The 23998-nt window shown below is 39.2% G+C and overlaps 1 protein-coding gene across 2 annotated transcripts in view; it reads right to left on the reverse strand.

Annotated features, from left to right (window-relative positions):
- The window catches only part of PAK2 (p21 (RAC1) activated kinase 2), a 102518-nt gene that overhangs the window by 51728 nt on the left and 26792 nt on the right, over window positions 1-23998 (reverse strand). For both annotated transcript variants that reach the window (XM_079766521.1, XM_079766522.1), the window contains exon 2: window positions 6328-6535. In XM_079766521.1, coding sequence (XP_079622647.1) covers window positions 6328-6514 — 187 coding nt within the window. In that variant the 5' untranslated portion in view covers window positions 6515-6535. The remainder of the gene's footprint in view (window positions 1-6327; window positions 6536-23998) is intronic.

The raw sequence follows: 23998 nt of genomic DNA on the forward strand, positions 1-23998 counted from the left end.
ATACTGCTACTAGGACAATGGAAACTAAAGAGAAAATAAACAAATGGGACTACATCAAAATAAAAAGCTTTTGCACAGCAAAGGAAACCATCAACAAAATAACAAGAAAGCCCACTGCACGGGAGAACATATTTGCCAATGTTATCACCAATAAGGGCTTAATCTCCAACATTTACAGGGAACTCATACAACTTAACAAAAGGAAGATAAACAACCCAATCAAAAAATGGGCAATAGACCTAGATACTTTTCGAAAGAGGACATAAGGAAGGCCAAGAGACATATGAAAACATGCTCAAAGTCACTAATCATCCGAGAGATGCAAATCAAAACAACAATGAGGTACCATCTCACACCTGTCAGAATGGCTATCATCAATAATTCAACAAACAAATTCTGGCAAGGATGCAGAGAAAAAGGAACCCTCTTGCACTGCTATAGAATGCAGACTGGTGCGAAAACTGTGGAAAACAGTATAGTTTTCTCAAAAAACTAAAAATGGAACTCCCATTTGACCCAGTGATCCGACTTCTAGGAATATATCCCAAGAAACTAGAAACACCAATCAGAAAGGATATATGCACCCCTATGTTCATAGCAGCACAATTTACAATAGCTAAGATTTGGAAACAGCCTAAGTGCCCATCAGCAGATGAGTGGATTAAAAAACTGTGGTACATCTACACAATGGAATACTACGCTGCTGTAAAAAGGAAGGAACACCTACCATTTGCAACAGCATGGAAGGACCTGGAGAGCATTATGCTAAGCGAAATAAGTCAGTCAGAGAAAGATAAATATCGCATGATCTCACTCATTTGTGGAATAGAATGAAGAACATAAACTGATGAACAAAAACAGATCCAGAGACAGAGAAGCATCGATCATACCGTCAAACCTCAGAGGGAAGGGTGGGAGTAAGGGGGAGAGATAAACCAAAGGACTTGTATGCATGCATATAAGCATAGCCCATGGACACAGGCACCAGGAGGGTGGGGGCATGAGCGGGGGTGGGAGTGGGGGTACAAGGAAACTTATGTAATACCTTAATTAATAAACAAGAAAAAAGACACACACAAAAAAATCAACAGGCTTGCTCTGGTCTGTACAGCTCAGTGGTTAAAGCACCGGCTTGGGCACTGAAGGGTTTCAGGTTTGATTCTGAGCCCCAACTGGAGCTCGTGTGGGAGGTAACCAATTGCTGTTTCTCTTTCACATTGATGTTTCTCACACCACCTTCCACTCTCTCTAAAAATCAATGGAAAAAATATCCTCAGGTGAGGATTAACAGTAACAAAAAAATTGAGGCTTAAAAAAAAACACCTACAGGTAAGCATACTCTAAAAGGATAAAGAGTAAAGGGCCACAAGATCCTGAAGAAGAACCTGGTAGCAATCTGCTCTATTAAGAATTATAAACTACTAGAGGCCCAGCGCACGAATGAAATCGCACGAGGCACCCCGCAGGAAACCGCGCAGCACCGGCCGCTACGTTGTGTCTGCTGGGGTGGGGGCAGGCGCTCCTGTGTTGTGTCTCCACTCTGGTCCCGCCCCAGCCCCAGCCTCAGCCTCCCCCCAGCCGCTGGGGCTGGGGGCGGCAGGCAGTCCCCTCCTGCCCATCTGCGCACGCAGCTCCTCCTGAGCGGTTTGATGCAGCCTCCTCCTGAGCAATCGTGACACCCAGCTAATTAGCATATTCCCTGTTTATATCTATAGATAGGAATTAACGCAGTAAAGTATTAGCTCAGGTACAGACACATAAGCCAATGTAATGAAATGGAGAACAGAGAAACAGACCCTGGTACACATGGAAACCTGACAGATAATGGCTAGCGTTGCAGGGCAGTGCGGAAATGGTAACAATTTTTAAAATGATCTGGAATACTGGTTTAAAAAAGTGAAAATGGCCGGGTCAGCACGGCTCAGTGGTTAAGCATAGACTTACGCACCAGCAGGCCACAGTTAAGATTCCTGGCCAGGGTGCATGCCGGGTTGTGGGCTTATCCCTGGTGTGGGACCTGTGGGAGGCAGCCGATTGATGGTTCTCTCTTAACATTGCTGTTTCTTTCTATCTCTCCCTCTCCCTTCCTCTCTGAAATCAATAAAAATATATTTAAATAAGTAAATGAATAAGTGAAAATTGATCTCTGTACAGATCCACAAAAACCAAATCGAGATAGTTCAAAGGTTTACATTATAAAGGCAAACTGTAATACATTTAGAAAAGCCTAAGAAAATATCTTTGACCCCTAATTTGGCAACAAATTCTTAAAACACAAAAAGCTCAACCATAAAGCAAAGAAATTGATCAATTCAACACCACCAAAATTATTCATCAATGAATACCACTGAAAGGGTGAAAAGGCAAATCATAACCTAGAAAATTATATTTAACTAGTGCACATTGAAAGGAAGTTAATTAGAAGGTGGCCTGTGGGGCGGGACTGGGCAAGATAGGCTGGACACGACCTGGAGCCAACCTCCCACAGTTCCTCCCCGGCTGGCCTGCAGGGATCGGGCCAAAACAGGCTCTCCAACATCCCCCGAGGGGTCCCGGATTGCAAGGGGGTGGTTCTCAGGTGACACACCCCTGGAATTGGGCTCCCTCCTCTCTGGTTCCCGGGTGCATCACCCGAGAACTGCTGCTGCCAAGTCACCAAAGCTTGGCAGCTCCTGCGCTGAGCATCTGCCCTTTGGTGGTCATTGCACATCATAGCTACCGGTCAGTTGGTCAGACGGTTGCTTAGCCTTTATATATATGGATAACATATAACTTACATAGGATTAGTATGCAGACTATTAGAAATGTTTATCAATAAATAAAAAACTTAATAGAAGAAAGGATTCAAGAATGTCACAGAAAACACAAATGATGCTAAATTAACATATGAAAAGACAATTTCCTGAGGGAAATACAAATTAAAACCACAATGAGATGATAGATACCATTTGCATCTCCCAATTTAGCAAAAATTAAAGTCCTGTAATAACAGGGATTTGCTAGATGTTCAACAATGGGAACATTTATGTTCTGTAGGTGAGAATGAACATAAAAAAAAACTTTGGAAAGTAATCTGTCAAATCTAGTTAAGTCAAACATGCCCTGCAGTCCAGCAATTTTACCCCTAAGTATGTATCTCACTGTAAACTTTAAATCTTTGTCCAGAACGCACACCATCCTGATCCAATACAAAGATACCTCAGACATACTGCAGGTTTCATTCCAGACTACAATAATAAATATCACAATGAAAAGAGTCACACAGATTTTTTTGGTTTTCCAGTGCATATTTACACTATATTATAGTCTGTTACGTGTCCAACAGAATTATGTCTAAAAATATAATGTACATATTAAATTAAAATATATTGCCTGCTGTATGGATTGACTCTTCCTTTCACCAAAGATTTCTCTTTGGCAAACAATGCTGTCTGATAGCATTTTACTCACAGGCCTTCTTTCAAAGTAGGAGTCAATTCTCTCAAACCTTGCTGCTGCTTTATCAACTAAGTTTATGTATATTTCAAATTATTTGTTGCCATTTCAACAGTTTTCATAGCATCTTCACCAGGGGTAGATTTCATCTTAAGAAACCACTTTCTTTGTTCATCAATAAACAACTCCTTACCTGTTCAATTTTCATCATGAGATTGCAGCAATTGAGTCACATCCTCAGGCTCCACCTCTAACTCTAGTTCTCCTGCTATTTCTACCACACATGCAGCTACTGCTTCCAGTGAAATCATCCCTGAGGTTTGGAATCAACTTGTTCCAAACTCCTGTTAATGTTGATATTCTGACCTCTTCCCATGAATCACATATTTTCTTAACGGCATCTAGAATGGTGAATCCTTTCCAGAAGGTTTTCAATTTATTTGCCCAGATCCATCAGAGGACTTATTACCGATGGTAGATACAGTTGTCCAAAATTTATCTGTAGCTCAGCTGGCATGGCTCAGTGGTTGAGCATCCATCTGTGGACCAGGAGGTCACGGTTCAATTCCCGGTCAGGGCACATGCCTGGGTTGCAGAATTGATTCCTAGCGTGGGGCATGATGCAGCTAATTGATGATTCTCTCTCATCATTGATGCTTCTCTCTTTCTCCCTCTCCCTTCCTCTCTGAAATCTATAAAATTATATTCGTAAAATTTTTTATTTCTTAAAGCATAAGACTTGAAAGTCAAAACTACTCCTTGATCTATGGGCTGCAGAATGGATGCTGTGTTAGCGAGCATGAAAACATTAATCTTGCTGGGCATCTCCATCAGAGCTCTGGGGTGACCAGGTGTACTGTCAATGAGCAGTGGTATTTTGAAAGGTATTTTTCCTTAGCAGTAGGTATCAACAGTGGGCTTAAAATATTCAGTAAACCATGTTGTCAACAGGTGTGCTGTCATCCAGACTTTGTTGTTCCATTTATAGAGCACACAATTCTTAAGGACCCTAGGAACTGTGAAATGGTAAGGGAGCACTGGCTTCAACTTAAAGTCACTAGCTGCATTAGTCCCCAACAAGAGAGTCAGCCTGTCCTTTGAAGCTTTGAAGCAGGCAATGACTTCTCACTACTATGAAAGTCCTAAGATGGCATCTTCTTCCAATATAAAGGCTGTTTCATTTACATTGAAGATCTGTTGTTTAGTGTAGCCACCTTCATTAATTTTCAGGAGCTTCCACATCAGTACTTCCTACTTCACCTTGCAGTTTGTTATGGAGACACCTCTTTCTCATGAACCAACTGCTGCTAGATTCCAACTTTTCTTCTGCAGCTTCCTCACCTCTCTCAGCTCTCATAGAAGTGAAGTGAGTTAGAGCCTTGCTCTGGATTAGGCTTTGGCATAAGAACATGCTGTGGCTAGTTTGATCTTCTATCCAGACCACTAAAACTTTCTCCATATCAGCAATAAGACTGTTCTGCTTTCTTATCATTTGTATATTCACTGGAATTGCAGTTTTAATTTCCTTCAAGACCTTGGCTAACTGATGCAGGAGGCCTAGCTTTATTCCTATCTCAGCCTTCCCCACTAAACTTAGTCATTTCTAGCTTTTGATTTCAAGTAACAGATATGCAACTCTTCCTTTCATTTGAACACTTAGAGGCCATTGTAAAGTTATTAATTGGCCTGATTGTTGTCTCAGGAAATAGGGAGGCCCAAGGAGAGGGAGAGAGATATGGGGAAATGACCAGTCATTGGATCAGTTAAAACACACACAACATTTATCTATTAAGTTTGACATCTTACAAAGGTGTGGTTTGTAAGTGTGGTTTGTAGTGCCCCGAAACCATTACGTTAGTAACATCAAAGATCACCAATCACAAATTACTATAACAAATATAATAATAAAAAAGTTAGAAATATTGTGAGAATTACCAAAATGTAACACATAGACATGAATGAGCAAATGTTGGAAAAATGGTGCTGATAGAGTGGCTCAATGCAAGGTTGCCACAAACCTTCAATTTATTTTTTTATTTTAGAGAAAGAGGGAATGGGAGAGAGGAAGAGGGGGAGAGAGGGAAACAGGGGGACGGGGGAGAGAGGAAATATGGAGGGAGGGAGAAAGGGAAAGGGAGAGGGGGAGAAGGAGAGGAGAAAGGGGGGGGGAGAGAGAAAGAGAGAGAGAGCGCGCGTGAGAGAGCGAACACAAAAACTGTCAATTTCTAAATAAAGAAACACCACCACCGTATCTGGGAAACACAATAAAAAGGTATGCCTGTACACACAACACTGAAACCAAAGTTTCATGAAACAACTCTTTCACTGTGTGCAATCGTAATGAGGTTGAGAAACTGTGGGCTAGACTCATGTTTGCCAAAAATGCGTTCATACATTGACTGCGGAGTGCTGCCTCAGATGCTTCTGAGGGCATTATAGAACACATGATAAAAAAAAAAAAACCAGCATTACTACTGCTCTCAAAATCAGAAAACCTCTCAATTCCAAAACAAAGTTGGTTCCAGGGATTTTAAACATGGTACTGTAGACTATATCACAATTCTTATAATAGTAGGTCTTTCTCAAATATCATAGATTTTATTAATGTTGGGGAACCATGACTATAGCCCAAGTCTCTGAAAATAAAGAGATGAGTATAGAAAATCACTGGCATAACAAGTTTGTTGAACAACAACTTTAGTTTTATTCTTTTCTATCATAGTTTAAAATAAACTAGTTTTTCTAATAGTGCCTATATACCACCACCAGTTGTTTTCTTGGATGTTTATTGTTCACACCATAAAAAAAAATCAACATATTATACTTTAATTAAAAAGATATCAAATGGGTAACAAAATAATAACAGACTCTTGAAGCCACAGTACTATTTACCTTTCTCTGTGCCTGAGAATATAGAGATGATTTTATTTCTGGGCTTTTTTTCCTCTGGAACAGAGGGCAAAGGTTTCAAACTGTGATTAGCTGACAAAGGGTCTTTGCCTCCAGTGCTAAAAATGGTACTGCTCATTCTCACAGGAGGCGCCGGAGGCTTGTCTTCCAGTTCTCCGTTATCAGACATGATTCAGAATTACACTATGTCCTGAAACAGATAGGAAAAAACTTATAGTTAATAACAAGGTGAAAAATAGTAGGGACAAGCACAATACAGTAACTAACCCCTCCTCAATTTCACATTAGAAAATGTTACTCACTTAGAGTGAAATTTGTGAGATCTACAAAACTCAATGAGTAAAAGATTAAATTGGTCACCTATAAATATGGCAATCTCCCCTAACAAAGTTAGTAAATGGTTAGCTGAGGAAATGTCTGAAAAGCTATGTCAAGTTTAGAGGATTATGGTAGTTTTGGGAAAGTATAATGATACTAACATATCAAAAGATTCACCTAATCAATTGATTCTAAGAGTAAATGTTCCAATAAAAAGTCAGACAACATGGACCCTTCAAAAAAGAGAATTCCAAAGAGAAAGACTATGTCCTAACCAACCAATCAAAGGAAATATCTCTGATATGTCTCTCCATTTCTGCAGCAGAGATATGACACTTGCTAGTAAATACACCAACAAACCCCCTACCCTGGGATCTGATTCCATGCTCACCAGCCTTGTGACTACAACTTATCCTTCATATAAACTTTCCTAAAGGATGAAAATGTCCCACTGATGCAATATTTGGTCTCTCTGAAAATTTGACATGCTAATTACACACCGTAGTCCCTTCTGAGTTTTGCAGGCAGGGCCATAGAACTTGACCCATTTGGGAACACTGACAAAAGTATATCCATAGCTTGGCTAAAAACCAGAGTAAGGCCACATCCCAAGGTTCTACCAGCCTGTGATTCCCTTTCCAGGCAGTCAAGTAACCCTCTTATCCATGTGGCTAATTCAATGGAAACTTTAAGCTTGTTACATATACATATATATTTTGTCTTTCAAAAAGTGGATTACACACATTTAAAACCAGCCGTTAAGGGGGATGCCTAATTTACAGATGAATTCTGATACAAAACTACACATTCTAGGAAACTACCCATTTCTCCACTAAAGGTTTTGATTGATAATTAGATCCTGATTATAAAGTTATTTAATGCATATAAGTGAACAAAACTTTGTATATGTACAATGAAAAGAATGCCAACTCTATTTACATAAAATTAAAAATAAAATTATTTAGTTTGAATGCTAGTACCTGAAGAAAAATAGGTATAATTTGGGCAGGATGGAGGAATGAAGATTATTATACCTAATTCTACTTCAAATCACACTTTTTGTTTTTCTTGATAGGAGTATGTCACTAGCACTACTGTGTATTTTATCTGCCATAATGACAGTTATTTTTCAGCCTATATAAGGAGGAGAATGAGAGAAGGTAAAGGGGGGAAAAAGCAACATTTCTGGGAATAACTGAGAGAAGGGGAAAAAAATGATTTATATTTATGTGTGAGAAAAACTGCATGAAGTAAAATTAAACTACTGGTGATCAAAGGCAGAAATGGGGATGAAGTCAAAGAAGGCAGTGCAGGGGATATATAGTGAGATGATCCTTCCAAACCAGCCGGTCACATCATGTGGGGCTTGTTTGGGATGGGATATGAGCAGATGTGATCGACTGATTTCAGTGTGGGCTGTCAGGTGTGCCCTGCCAGAAGCACTTATCTATTGCTATAAATGGAAGAAAGATAAGGCTTAGTAATAATATTTTGAGGATTATTTGATAAACCAAGACAGATGTTTATCGCTTATGGAACAAGAGATTAAGGTAGAAGAGATTAACCTTAGAGCAATTCACTTTCATCTTTTTTTTAAAAAAATCCATTTTATTGATTTTTTACAGAGAGGAAGGGAGAGGAAGAGAGAGTTAGAAACATCGATGAGAGAGAAACATCAATCAGCTGCCTCCTGCACACCCCCCACCGGGGATGTGCCCACAACCAAGGTACATGCCCTTGACCAGAACTGAACCTGGGACCCTTGAGTCCGCAGGCCGACGCTCTATCCACTGAGCAAAACCGGTTAGGGCTCACTTTCATCTTAATCACCAGTGACAACAGAAAGAGCAGGATCACATTCTGGTTACACTTTGACCAAATGCATTTTGGTTAAGCTGTGACCAAAATCATCTATATTAATGCACATTAAATTTAAAAATCAGAGTGTTACCGGAGAACCGTCTGAGTGTGAGGGGGCTCTCTCCTCCTAGCTTCTTGTCACACTGTCCAGAAAGAATTCAGATAAGTGATAGAAAGCAGTATTGAAGCAAAGCAAGCAAATTTATTAAGAATACACTTGGCATAAAGCACAAGTAGGCAACTCAGCTAGTCTGAGCGCCCCACCTGGTGGGAGTTCAAGGGTTTTACACTTTTTCCACTATAGGTTTCAAGGTTTCCCTGCCGGATAGACTAGATTTCAAGGTTCCCCTTTTACAATGTTGGGGCTTTTTCCAGAATTTATGAGAACATCTGCCAATTTTATCTTGGCAGGTCCCACGACAGCTGATGACTTCTTTTTGTTTTTAATCTTTATTGTTGAGATAATTACAGATGTCCCACTTTCCCCCACCCCTATTGTCCCCCTCCATCCAGTTCCCACCCCACCCCATCCCAGGCCTTCGCCACCCTATTGCTTGTGTCCATAGGTAATGCATATATGCATATAAGATCTTTGTTTAATCTCTTCCTGCCCTCCACCCCCTTCCCTCTGAGAATTGTGTCTGTTCCATTTCCATGCCTCTGATTCTATTTTATTCAGTTTATTAGATTTCTTGTTCATTTATTTTGATTTTTAGATTCAATTGTTGATAGGTATGTACTTGTTGCCATTTTGTTGTTCATATTTTTGATCTTTTTCTTTTTCTTCTCCCTCTTCTTAAAGAATACCTTTCAACATTTTATGTAATACTGGTTTAGTGATGAACTCCTTTAGCTTTTTCTTGTCTGTGAAGCTCTTTATCTGACCTTCAATTCTAAATGATAGCTTTGCTGAGGGGAGTAATCTTGGTTGTAGGTCCTTACTATTCATCACTTTGAATATTTCTTGCCACTCTCTTCTGGCCTACAAAGTTTCTGTTGAGAAATCAGCTGATAGTTATATGGGCACTCCTTTATAGGTAACTGCTTTTCTCTTGCTGCTTCTAAGATTTTCTCTTTGTCTTTAGCCTTTGGCATTTTAATTATGATGTCTTAGTGTGGTCCTCTTTGGGGTTCCTCTTGTTTGGGGCTCTCTGTGCTTCCTGAACTTGTAAGTCTATTTCTATCACTAGGTAGGGGAAGTTTTGTCATTATTTCTTCAAAGAGGTTTTCAATATCTTGCTCTCTCTCTTCGCCTTCTGGCACCCCCATTATGCGAATGTCGGTACACTTGAAGTTGTCCCAGAGGCTCCTTAACCCTTTGCACTCGCTTGCTTTTTTCTCAATTCCTTTATTCTAATGCTAACCATGTCGAGTCACACTCGACATCCAAGTGCTAAAGGTTAAACTATCTTCGTATTTTTGGATTCAATTTTCTTTTTGCTCTACAGGTTGGGTTTGTTTTGCTTCCTCATATTTCAAGTTGATTTGATTCTCAGAATTCTCTATTCTATTGTTGAATCCCTGTATATTATTCTTCATTTCAGTCAGTGTATGCTTAATTTCAGACGGGTCCTTTTCCATTTTTGTTTTGAGGTTTCTAGAAGATTCTTGAGTAACCTTATAACTGTGGTTTTTAACTCTATATCCAGTAGTTTGCTTTCTACCATTTCTTTCATTTGTGACATGTTTCTTTGCTCTGCATTTTGGCTGCTTCCCTGTGTTTGTTTCTATACACAGGGAAGAGCTGCTATGTCTCCTTGAGTTGGTAGAGTGGCCTTGTGTGGTAGGTGTTCTATAGGGCCCATGGCTCAGTCTCCCCAGTCACTGTAGGTGCACCACTTTGTGGGCTGTGAGCACAGTCTTATTGTAGTTGAGACTTGATTGCTGTTGGTGTCACCGGGAGAAACTGACCTCCAGGCCAATTGGCTGTGAGGACCAGCTGCAACTACAGTGGGAGAGCTGCTGTGCAGGAGACACCCTTATGGAGCAGGACTTACTTCAGTGGGGCTTTGGTGCTCATTGAATCTGCCCCTTCAGTGTGTCACTTATGGATGTGTAGAGTTGTAATCTAGTATGGTCTGACACTGACCACTGGGTATACTGGCTATTGGGGCTCCAGGGAGGTGCAAAGTCAGCCACTGCCCGGGGCCACCCAGCAGGAGCTACAGAGAGAGCTGCAGATTCCTCCTCTTTGTTTGGGGTTCGGAAGTGCCCAGATGAGGCCCAGCTATGAAGCAAGGCAGGCTGGTGCTGGTGCTGGGTCTTGGGCCTTTTATTGATAGGTTTGGGGCTCCCTGACCCAGCTGCAGCTTGTTTGAAAGATTTTAGCCTGAGCAAGGACAGGCTATTCATATGCAAAGCCACTACACACAGCTTAGGTGGGGTTGTAAATTGGATGAGGTGGGGTCTTAGGGAATCACTAGAATGGAGCAAACAGAAATGGTTGCCAGTCAGCCCTGCACATGAGAGGTCCCAGCATAAGAACAATGATCCCTGCAAGCACCTCCATCTGGGAGAAAGCTGCCCCCGAGTTCCTTCCCCGATGCCAGACAATCCAGTTCCTCCTCGTATGTGTTCCCCAGAGACTCGCCCTGGTGCTGGAGCTCAGAGGAAGCAGGACATTATAAGTTCAGTTCATGGTGACGGCTCAAGGAGTTCATCACCGCCAAACCAGTATTATATGAAATGCTGAAGGGTATTCTTTAAGAAGAGGAGGAAGAAGAAGAAAAAGGTAAAGATAAAAATTATGAACAACAAATACATATCTATCAACAAGTGAATCTAAAAATCAAATGAATAAAAAATCTGATGAATGAACAGAATAAAATGGTGAATATAATAGAATCAGGGGCATAGAAAGGGAGTGGACTGACAATTCTTGGGGGGAAAGGAGTGTGGGGGTGCGGGAAGAGACTGGACAAAAATTGTACACCTATGCATGAGGACAGTGTGTGTGGGGGGTAAGGGCAGAGGGTGGGGTGGGAACCGGGTGGAGGGGAGCTATGGGGGGGAAAAAGAGGAACAACTGTAATAATCTAAACAATAAAAATTTATTAAGAAAAAAAGGAAATATATAAGATTTATATTGATACAAATAAATGAATAAATAAAATGGGGGACCAAATCTTCCTTACAAAAGATTTCCAAATGATATATGTAGATACACCCCCCTCTAAGAGTTAAAGTTTAACTTTCCTCCCCACTTGATTGTAAGCTGGACTTGGTGACTCATTTCCAAAAAATATGGAAAGGGAAAAATAACTTCGCAGTGGAAAAATCTCACAAACACTGTGTCGACATAAGAAACGTCCAAACCTGTAGAGAATGTTTATAACAATTAAGCCAAAAGGAGAACACCCCTGGAAACAGGATCTCAACAGACTGAGATAAATGCTGCAGATAACAACAACTTGCAATTTCTTTTATGCATTTGAGATTAAGGAGGAAACAAAGATTAAATAAAGGTGGGAAGAAGCAATTTGGGGATATGATTACAGGACAGTTAATAGTATGTGCTCTCTTGGGGATACGGCTTAAGGCAAAGACAAACCTTTTATTAAAAAAGTTATATGGCCAAAACCGGTTTGGCTCAGTGGATAGAGCGTCGGCCTGCGGACTCAAGGGTCCCAGGTTCGATTCCGGTCAGGGGCATGTACCTTGGTTGCGGGCACATCCCCAGTAGGGGGTGTGCAGGAAGCAGCTGATCAATGTTTCTCTCTCATTGATGTTTCTAACTCTCTATCCTTCTCTCTTCCTCTCTGTAAAAAATCAATAAAATATATTTTAAAAAAATTAAAAAAAATTAAAAAGTTATATGCCTGGGGCATGACTACCCACCATGACCTGCCTAGTTAGGAATTTATGATCGGATCACCATGTGAGGTTAGTTTCTAAATAACCTCTTTTTTTCATCACAACTGCATTAACTAAGTAATCAAGGTTAACACCACCAGTGATAAGTCATGTTGCTAACACCCTAAATTCTAATCTGATGAGAAGCATAATTTACCTCTGTGGTATTCTTCCCACAAACCTGTAACCCAATCTAATTATGGGAAAAATATCAGACAAACCAAAACAGAGGGACATTCTACGAAGTTCCTCACCAGTTTCCTAAAAACTACCAAGGGCATGAGAAACAAAGAAAGACTGAGAAACTGTCACAGAATAGGAGTCTAAGGAGACACAACAATGTGGTGGCATCCTGTAACAGAAAAAAAGACATTAGTGGAAAAACTGATGAAATCCAAATAAATTCTAAAATTTAGTTAATAGTAATATACCAATGTTGGCTGCTTCTTCTTCTTTTCTTTTTAGAGAGAGAGTGGAAGGGAGAGATAGAGAGAAACATCAATGTGTGAGAGAGACACATTGGTTGGTTGCCTCCTCCTGCATGCACTCTGACCAGGGAGGGGAACAAAACAGCAACCCAGGAACGTTACCCTTGACCGGGAATCAAACCCTTGACCCTTTGGTCCACAGGCCGACACTCTAACCACTGAGCACGCCATCCAGGGCCAATGTTGGCTTCTTTGCTTTGACGTATATTTTATGGTTTATGTGATGTTAACATTAGGGGGAGATGGGTTATAGCTATATAGTAAATCTACTATCTTTGCAACTTCTTTGTACATCTAAAATTATTCCAAAATAAAAAGTATATTAAAAAATGAATTACTAGGTTCCTAAAAAAAAATTAAATATGCTACCTACCATATGACCTAGCAATTCCACTCCCAGTATATACCTAAGAGAACTAAAAGCATATGTCCACACAAAATGTTCATAGAAGCATTATTCTTAACAGCCAAAAGATGGAAACAACCAAAATATACATTAATAGGTGAACAGATAGACAAAGCATGGTATATCCATATAATGGAATATTGTTCAGCCATAAAAAGTAAGGAAGTACTGATACATGCAACAACATGATGAATCTTGTAAACATAGGTGAAAAAAGGACCATATATTATATTATTCCATTTATATGAAATATCCAGAACAGGCAAATTCATAGAGAAAGAAAGTAGACTGGTGGCTGCTAGGGGGTGAGGGGAATGGGAAATGACAGCTAATGGGTATGAAGTTTCTTTTGGGGAAAGGAAAATGTTATGGAATTAGACATTGGTAATGGTTGCACAATCTTGTAAATACATTAAAACCACTCACTGAATTGTATACTTTAAAATGGTAAATTTCAGCTATGTAAATTATATCTTAATTTTAAAAAGAAATTAATATTTACTGCATAAAGATTAAAAGAGTTAATAAATATTGAAAGTTCTGCTTCTACTCTCATGATTATTATTATTTGTAAGATCCTATGTTAGAAGTTGGAGAACATAAAAAGAGTTCATTACCTAAGAGTAGAAAGGACCAACACATACCCATTTTAAGTTAGGTCATATACATCCCCTTTATCACTATCTGTTCTCAACACATGCATATTAAAAGCCACTTAGTTTCTTCAAAATAGCACTTCTCAAAACATTTTGGCCTCAAGATCCCTTTAGAATACTTTAAAATATTTGAGAATCTCAAATAATTTTTGTTTATGTGGGTTACATCTGTCTATATTTATCACATGAGAAATTAAAAAAGTTAAATATTTATTTTATTAAAAAATAAACCTATTACATGTTAATATAAATGACACTTTTATGAAAAATAATAAAACAAAATAAATTTGAGAAGAGTGGAATTATTTTACATTTCTGCAAATCTGGCTTAGTAGAAGACAGTTGAATGCTCATAATCTGCTTCTGAATTCAATTTATTGTGTTATTAATTGTGGAATCTGAAACCACAGTAATAATTTTGTAGTATTACATTAAACCCACTGATTTCTCTTACAATCCAAATGAATCTTTTACTCTTGTATGAATTTTATAATGAAAGAAATTATTTGGAAAATATTGGTTCACTGAATTATGAATACACCCTATATATACATTTCATTATACAATAAAAATAAAATCACATTAATTAATATTACCACTGATATAATCAGAAAAGCCTTAAGTATTGGGAAACTGTCCAACTCAACCAAGTATATACAAGTTCTCTAAAATTCTAATTTTCACTTGAAAGCTTAAATCACTTCATTCGTTTTCAAGAAAATGTCTGCCAAATACCCAAGTCAGAACAACCAGAGTTTGTGGGCCAGTTATTCTTTCAAATAAATATAGCTTTCCATGAAGGGTTAGTTTAATTCAATCACATAAGTGGTTTTCTGCAAGACAACCCATCATGTTTCACAGGTGCCTTTTGATTACTTCCCAATTTGCTACATAAATACTTTCACTGTTTCATCAAGTACATCCTTAAGTGAACCTGGTTTAAAAAACAAAACAAAACCCTACAACCCCATAGCCAATACCTTCGTGGGTAAAACTGCCTGTACTTTAACAACATGAAGGCATTGGCTGTGGGGTTGTAAAGTACAGGAAGTTTTACCCACCACTGCTTTTGCACCATCAATGCAAATGTTAAAAGTGTAAAAGGCAAAGAATGTGTTAGTATTTACTATGAAAATGGGTTTTGACCCAACAGACTCCAAGGGTACCAGAGACTACACTTTGAGAATTGCTGCTTTAAAGTGTATCCCAGCTCTATACTTCACCCTTATACCCCCAATTCTTTCCTTTCTTTTGTTTAATTTTTATTTATTGAAGGAAGAGAAGGGGAGGGGAGGGAGGGAAGGAGGGGGGGGGGAGGGGGAGAGAGAGAGAGAGAGAGTCAGTCAGTCTACGGCCATACCACCCTGAACGCGCCCGATCTCGTCTGATCTCGGAAGCTAAGCAGGGTCGGGCCTGGTTAGTACTTGGATGGGAGAGAGAGAGAGAGAAACATTGATTTGTTGTTCCACTTATGTATGCATGCATTCATTGGTTGCTTCTTCTTATGAGCCCTGACTGGGGATTAAACCTGCAACCTTGGTGTTATCAGGACAACACTCTAACTAACTAAACTACCCAGCCAGGGCCCTAAAGAGTTTCTATGCATTCAGTTTTTGTTTAGAGAAAGAAGTCAGAATTGGTCAAACGCACAGCTATCCATAACCAACAGACTGAGTACTAAACTCTGGGAGTTAAAGCCATTTACTACTGAATCAATCTGATCTCATTTGAATATAACATGTAAATCTTACACTTCATGTTCCCCAAATATACCAAAGACCTTCCTGGCCAAAATCATCTTTGTGAATATATTTCTCCATTCTCAAATTTTCTTCATCCTTTTCTTTATCCAACCAAATCTTTCAATGCTCAGTAAAAATTATTTCCTACGTAAGGCCATTTCTGTCTATCTATACCTTCTAAAATGACCCCTCACATCCTTTGAATGCAAACTGTACAGGAAAATAAATTCAGGGACTATTAAAGTTGAAAAATATTAGAATTGATTGGTCCATCTTCCTTATATTATATGTAAAGGAACTGATGAACCAAAAAGTAAATGGTTTGCCTAAAGTCACACAAATCTAATTACTAACAAAACTAAGACCGGAATTCAAGTTTACTAACAACTCTTTCATAATTACGTTAATACTAGAGGCCCAGTGCACGAAATTCGTGCATGGGGAGCGGGGAGGAGGGGGGTGTCCCCTCAGCCCATCCTGCACCCTCTCCAATCCGGGACCCCTCGGGGGATGTCCTGGGGATCAGGCCTAAACCGGCAGTCAGACATCCCTCTCATAATCCGGGACCACTGGCTCACCTGCCTGCCTGCCTGATCGCCCCTAACTGCCCCCCTGCTGGCCTGGTCGCCCCTTACTGCCCCCCCCCCCCGTCCCTTACTGCCCCCCTCGCCAGCCTGGTCGCCCCTCACTGCCCCCCTCTGCCGGCCTGGTCACCCCCAACTGCCACCCCTGTGGGCCTGGACACCCCAAGCAGCCTGCTGTTCGGTTGTTTGGTCACCCCTCACTAACCCCCCTGCTGGCCTGGTCACCACACGCAGCCTGCTGCTCAGTCGTTTGGTCGCCCCTCACTAACCCCCCTGCTGGCCTGGTCCCCCATGCAGCCTGCTGCTCAGTTGTTTGGTTGCCCTCACTTATCCCCCTGATGGCCTAGTTGACCCACACAGCCTGTTCGGTCATCCGTTTGGTTGCGATGGTCACTTAGGCTTTTATTATTATAGATACTGCACCATTCTTTGACAATGAATTATAACTTTGCATCATTAATTATAACTTCAGGTGTCTTTCTTACCCAAGACTTCAAGCAATTTAAAGGCAGGGATTGTCCTAGCCAGTTTAGCTTACTAGAAAGAGTGTCAGACTGCAGACTGAAGGGTTCCAGGTTCAATTCCGGTCAAGAGCATGTATCTCCATTGCAGGCTCGATCCCTGGCCCTGGTCAGGGGGTGTGCGAAGGCAACCAATCGATTTGTCTCTCTCACATCGATTCTCTCTTTCTCCCCCTTCCACTATCTCTAAAAATCAATGGAAAAATATCCTCAGGTGAGGATTAACAACAAAAAAATAAATAAAGGCAGGGATTGTACTAGTACTGCTATTGTTATTACTACTCCTACTGCCACTACTGCTATACTATTTTACTATCTTCTATAATTAATGTTTAACATAGATCCTTGCATGTATTAGACAATAATCTTTACTAATTTATGGTACACACTCTGTGCCCAGATGAAATATTCTTCTTCTTTAATTTATTAACTCTCTTATCAAAGAGCATTTCACTAAGATAACATTATCTACTACCCTATATTAACAAAAATATTTTTGTAAAGATTTATAGCCTCCCCCTAACACCCAGTTCTTGGCCTTAATCTTCAATCCTGTTCCATAAAGCAGTGTGTGTTTGTTTTGTTTTTTTGTATACTCCTTCTACTGTCAACTGCCTATAAGTGCCAAATGAGGATGTGATAAGGTTCTTTACATACTACATTTAGCCAGAAACAATAAAGAAATGTAAAAACAATTCATGATAAAATACTGACTTACCTATATTTTGCTCCATCATTACTCAAAAATGTTTTATAAAAAAAGAACAAATGATAAGTAGTGCCTCTCTCCAAATTCGTTCAAATACTTTTTACTTTTTCTACTCTTCAGTGAAAAACAAGTAGGCGAAACAAAAAGCATGCCCAAAACACACTGTACTCTTCTAACAGGCCCATTGTTTAATTGTGACTGACTCAAAGACAAACAATACCTCAATTGTCTACTGAAGGAGACTAGGGGAAGTTAAATATACAACAGAAATATAAAAAGGAGTGGTGTCTGGAACCAATCAGTCCAACTAGTAGAAATTACTAAATTTATTATAATCCACTAGGATCAACTAGTACAAACCATGTTCTATTAAAATACATGACTTAAAAGCACAATTTAAAAATAATTAAATAAAATAAAAGCACAATTTTGCTTTATATTTTTACTTATATTTTATATAAACAAATAGACCTTAATTTTCAATACCATATGAATGTAATAATGCAACACTATTTGCTAAGACATCTAACAGTCTCTCAATAAACTACAAGAGCCCCAACATCACTGGCCTTTCATTCCTCAAAAGCTTCAAATGCCTTTAACAGCAAAAACATCAATAAAAATATCCCAAACCGGAAAAACAACAACAAAGAAAACAAATTAAAAAAATTTTACTATCGCAAATCATCTTAGGTAAACAACATACACAGTGAAACAAAAGTTCACCAATCAGAATGAAAGGATTATTTTATTTGGTGGCAATACTCACAACATCAGGCCTATTATAAGTAGCAGGAAAAGTAGGGAAGAGATGTAGAAAACAAAATTGGGGCACTGGTAAAGAATAAAGAAGAAAAATGAAAAGAAACTCAGATTCACATTCAAATAAATAAAGGACTGGATAACATCAAATCTTTAAAAATAATGGATATTAATTTTTTTTTTTAATGCATGGGTAAGCTAGTTAAGATGAAAGAATGTTTCCATAGAGCTCCCAAAGCAAAGTGAAACCTGGAATAAGAGAGTAAACGATTTACTAATCCAGTTATTCTTGAGGGATTTTTGACTAAACTCTGGAGACCATAAATTCCCACTTTGATGTCTCTCACAGAGGACATGTGAAAAATCAACCCAGTCTCCCTAAATTTAAAAATGTAATAGGAATACTTCCCACATAAAACTAGGATCTAAAAGGCTAAAATAAATATAACAGTGAATCAGGAATAAATCCTTCTGGGCAAAAGAGAAATAAGAAAACCTTAAGTATATTAAGCCCCGTGGTAAGGGGGCAGGGAGAATCTCTGAAAAATTGCAAACAAAATGCACATTTATGATCTGAATTCAGTCCATCTAAAAAAAAATCCCAAATTGGTTTAATTGAATCTGGTAGCACTCCCTGGTGAATGGTAGTATCAAATATAAATATAAAGACTTCCTAGGAGAAAACAACTTCAACACAGGCCTCAAATAATACCCAAAGATAAAATTCTAAGGAAAGGAAGACCTCATGTTGAAAATTCAGAAAACAAAAAAGGGTATCATGAGAGATAACTAGCCCAAACAGATTGGTGATATAAATGTGCAATGATCTGACACAGAGGATATCTAAGAAGCTCAGGGGAAACAGGCAGGAAAAAAGCAAATATGAAAAAATACAGAACATTCAATAAGAAAAAAATACCTCAAAATTAAAACCCAACATTTGAATTAAAAAGCAGCAAAGATTCAGTGGAAGAGAGAATTTGTGAAGTGGGAGACGTATCTGGAAAAGTTTCTAGAATGTAGAAGAGAGAGACAAACAGAAAATCTGAAAAAGAAGATGAGTAGTTGAATGACCTAAGAAACATCTATTTGGAGTTCCAGAAAAAGATGATAGAATAAATGAGAGAATGGTTCACCAGGTAAATAGCTGAAAATTTTCTAGAAATGATGAAGTTGAAGAAATCTAATGAATAAAAAGCAAGACAAAAAGTAACCTGTGCACATCACAGTGAAGATACATTATAGTGAACTTAAGAACATCCAAGATGCCCCACCGGAGTAGCTCTGTGGTTGAGCGTCAACCCATTCACCAAAAGGTCTCCAGATTGATTCCTGGTCAGGGCACATACCCGGGTGGTGGGCTCAATCCCCAGCAGGAGGCAGCAATTGATGTTGATGCATTGATGTTTCTCTCTCTCTTTCTCTCTCTCTCTAAAAAGTCAATTTAAAAAACATTAAAAAAAAAAAAGAAGAAGAAGATCAAAGAGTTCGTAAAATCAGCCAAAGGAGAAAAAAGGGCAAACTTCACAGAAGTGGCAGCTGGATCTTTAGCTTACTTCTTTACCAACAGTGAAATCAAGAAGACATGGGAATATCCTCAGTGTACGGAGAGGAAAAAGCTGCTAACATAAATTGCAGATTCAACAAAACTATCTTTCAAAAATAAGGTTGAAATAACAGTTTGAGACAAAAAAAATTACAAAAAATTGGAATCACTCTATGTATATTCTTTAACCAAGGTCAATTATGTTGAAAATCAGTAATACAAAGATAATTAGGAAAAAAACTCCCAAGTTTGGAAATTTTAAAAGACCTCTAAAAAACTTAAGTTCATAGAAATTAGAAAATAATTAAAATTGAATGAGAATGAAAAAAACTATGTATCAAAACTTGCAGGACTGAATAAACAAAACGTGATATATATGTCGAGTACTATTCAGCTTTAAAAAAATGGTATTTGATGCATGCTCTAACAAGGATGAACTCTGACCACATTAAGTAAAATAAGTTAGACACAAAGGACAAATACTGTATAATTTCACTTATATGAGGTATCTAGAGTGGTCCAATTCACAGAGACAGAAAGTAGGAGTGAGGAGTTAGTGTTTAATGGGTACAGAGGTTGTGCTTGGGATGATGAAAAAGTTTTGGAAATAGATATTGGTAATGCTTGCTCCACATTGTGAACACACTTAATGCCAATTACTAAAAATGGTTAAAATGGTCAACTTTATGTTATGTATATTTTACCACACAAAACTTGCAGGGTGTAATTAAAGTACTTAAGGACACATATTAGTTCTAAACTTTTAATTTAAAAAAGAACTAAAAATTAATGAGTTAAATATCCAATCTAAGAAGCAAAATGAAAACAGCAAAATAAACCCGAAGTAGAAAGAAAATCCTACAAATAAAAGCCTAATATGCTAAGTGCCGGGTGTCCGTTCAACCAATCAAAGCGTAATATGCTAATGATATGCTAAGACCACTCAACCGCTCGCTATGACATGCATTGACCACCAGGAGGCAGACAGTCAACCGGTTGACCAGTCACTATGACGTGCACTGACCACCAGGGGGCAGACACTCTGACCGGTAGGTTAGCTTGCTGCTGGGGTCCGACCAATTGGGACTGAGCGAGATGGGCCAGACACCCCTTGGAGCCCTCTTGCAGTCCCTCCCCAGCTGGCCAACCTCCCGCGTCCCTCCCCAGCTCCAATCGTACACCGGTGGGGACCCTCGGCCTGGCTTGCACACTCTTGCAATCTGGGCTGAGGGGCCCCTTCCCCGAGTGCATGAATTTCGTGCACTGGGCCTCTAGTAATTAAGATAAAAGCAGACCCTGACTGGTTTGGCTCAGTGGATAGAGCATCGACCTGTGGACTGAAGGGTCCCAGGTTCGATTCCGGTCAGGGGCATGTACCTTGGGTATGGGCACATCCCCAGTCGGGGGAAGTGCAGGAGGCAGCTGATCGATGTTTCTCTCTCATTAATGTTTCTAACTCTCTATCCCTCTCTCTTCCTCTCTGTAAAAAATCAATAAAATATATTAAAAAAAAGAAAAAAAAAGATAAAAGCAGAAATTGCTGGATAAAAGATTATACCTTAGAAAAGATCAATAAGGCTAAAAGTTGGGTCTTAGATAAAACGAGTAAAATTCTGCTAGCAAAATTATTCAAGAAACAAAGAGAGAAAGCAAAAATAAACACATAGGAATGAAAACAAGATTCTACTGGTATTTACAAAAGGTATTTTTTACACAGTTTTAACACACTGAATTTTCCAGGTATGCAACCACTATGTAATCAAGAGGAGCTTGTACTTTGTTTTGCTCAGTTTTACCAAGAAGTTTATTCACAATTGGGAATATCAGGTCACCGAAGGAAGCATGCTCATGCTGGTTGAGTCCTCAATGGCACTATACCTGTATGAGACTGCACTATGGCCAAACCTATGCATAGATAAAGGCCTATAATCACTTCATACTGACTTTTTTAAAAAAATACATTTTTTATTGATTTCAGAGAGCAAAGGCGAGGGTGAGAGACAGAAACATCAATGATGAGAGAGAATCATTAATTGGCTGCCTCCTGAACATCCCCCACGGAGTCCACAACCCAGGCATATGCCCCAACCAGGAATCAAACTGTGACTTCTGGTTCATACGCCAATGCTCAACCACTGAGCCATGCTGGCTGGGCAAAATGATCTCTGTAAATAAATAAAAAATATTAGTCTGTTTAGACAAATAAACTGCTACCATTAATTAAGTTGTATAATGACAGCCAAATCACTCATCTTTTCAGTCCCTTGATTGGAATGCCTGAATTACTATTCTCACAGTGAGTGGGGATGGGAGACCGCAGGATGTGAAAGGTGCTTGAAAAAACTTTATCTCAATTTACTATTATGACTTTTTTCTCCATGGTTTTGCTATACTAGAGGAAACAATGGTCATTAATTGCAAGTGCTGATTGCCTACAAAATGCAAACAAACTATGATAAATTAAGATAAACACAAATTTGCAGAATGAAGAGGAATATACAAAATTCAACTGTATTTTTGTGTTGTAAACAGAAAATGAAATGGGAAAGGGAAAATGCCATTTATCATCGTAATAAAAGGCTAATATGCAAATGGCCGTCACGCTGCAACGTCGATCAGCAGGGACCTGAGGCTGCCTGGCACTGGGCTGGGGCGGGGGACCTGAAGCCGCACCCCCTGCCCTGATGGGGCTTGACGGGGGACCTGAGGCCACATCCCCCACCCCGGCAGGGCTTGACTGGGGACCCGAGGCCGCTCCCCCCACCCTGGTGCCGGGCTGGGGGACCTGAGGCTGCACCCCCTGCCCCGGCACCAGGACGTGAGGCTGAGTCCCCCGCCCGGCGGGGCTTGATGGGGGTGGGGTTGGCTGCGTCTTGGTGTCACCTAATGGGAGTGGGGCCGGCTGGACACTTCTATTTTAGAGAAAAGGTAAATAGCAATATTAAAATATTTCCTCTAATTAATTCCCTTTTAATGTTCACGAATTTTGTGCACCGGGCCACTAGTAATGTCATAAAAAAATATGAAGTTCCTAGGACAGAAGTTCCAAACTTACTTCCCTTACTCTCAGCAATGATTTCACAGTGCTCCAAGCCAACAGAAATTACTAACAGTTTCATTTATTTAGTAGTTAGGTTCAAACAACTTCATTAGTATTCATTCATGTCCTAAAAACTTAGTAACTATTTTAAAAAGCAATACACGTAAATTGAAAAAAATACTTTTATTTATTTCTTAATTGCTTATACATGAGAAATATTCACCTGATGGGCGATGTTTTCTAATAATGTATATTCCTAATAATGCAAAGATATTACACAACCTCTGAAACCCTAGCCAGTGATGGCGAACCTATGACACGTGTGTCAGCACTGACACGTGTTTGCTGTTCCTGAGGATGAAACATTTGCGAAATAATGTTTTTTCCTCAAAGTGACACACTACCCGAGTTATACTCAGTTTTTTTGGCGAAGTTTGACACACCAAGCTCCAAAGGTTGCCCATCACTGCCCAGTCTTACATTTTGTTCCACACTGATTTTCATACTTTTCATCTCAGACAACTGAGATGAAAAAGTAGACATTATCAAATGTATCATAACCTAATGTTGAAACTGGAACTTCCTAGGAGCTACAAGTTCACACTGTGTCCAACAGATGTTGGTCACTATTTCCCTCTAAAATTTAAAATATCCTGTGGTCCTCTGAGCTCACAGGGGCACCCCAGGGTGCCTTGGAACAGTTTGAGATCCATGGACCTAGAACCTTTATAAAGGGGAAAATGTATTGAAAGACAGACATTAAGGAGATCTAAATAAATGGAAATACTAATGTTCATAAATTTAAGTACTCAAAATTGTACAGATGACAAACTTCCTCAAACTAATCTGTATATTCAAATGGAATCCTAATCAAGTCCCAGAAGTGTTTTGTGAAAAATTGGACAGCTAATTATAAAATTATATAAAGAGCAAAGGCCTAGGAATAGCAAAGACATTCCAGAAAAATAATGTGAATAGTCTCTAACACAAAAAAAATTTTATTAAAAAAGTTGGATTCTATGCCAGATACCATACCAGTTACACATCTTTTCTGATCCTCTTAGCTTCATTTGTCTCTTGTTCAAGCTGCTACTCCAGCTACCAGCTCTATATTGGGTGTGGCCAACTTTTAATTATTATTATTACTATTATTATTTTATTATTTTTTT

Source organism: Cnephaeus nilssonii (assembly GCF_951640355.1).
Source record: "Cnephaeus nilssonii genome assembly, chromosome: 3".
NCBI classification, from domain to species: domain Eukaryota; kingdom Metazoa; phylum Chordata; class Mammalia; order Chiroptera; family Vespertilionidae; genus Cnephaeus; species Cnephaeus nilssonii.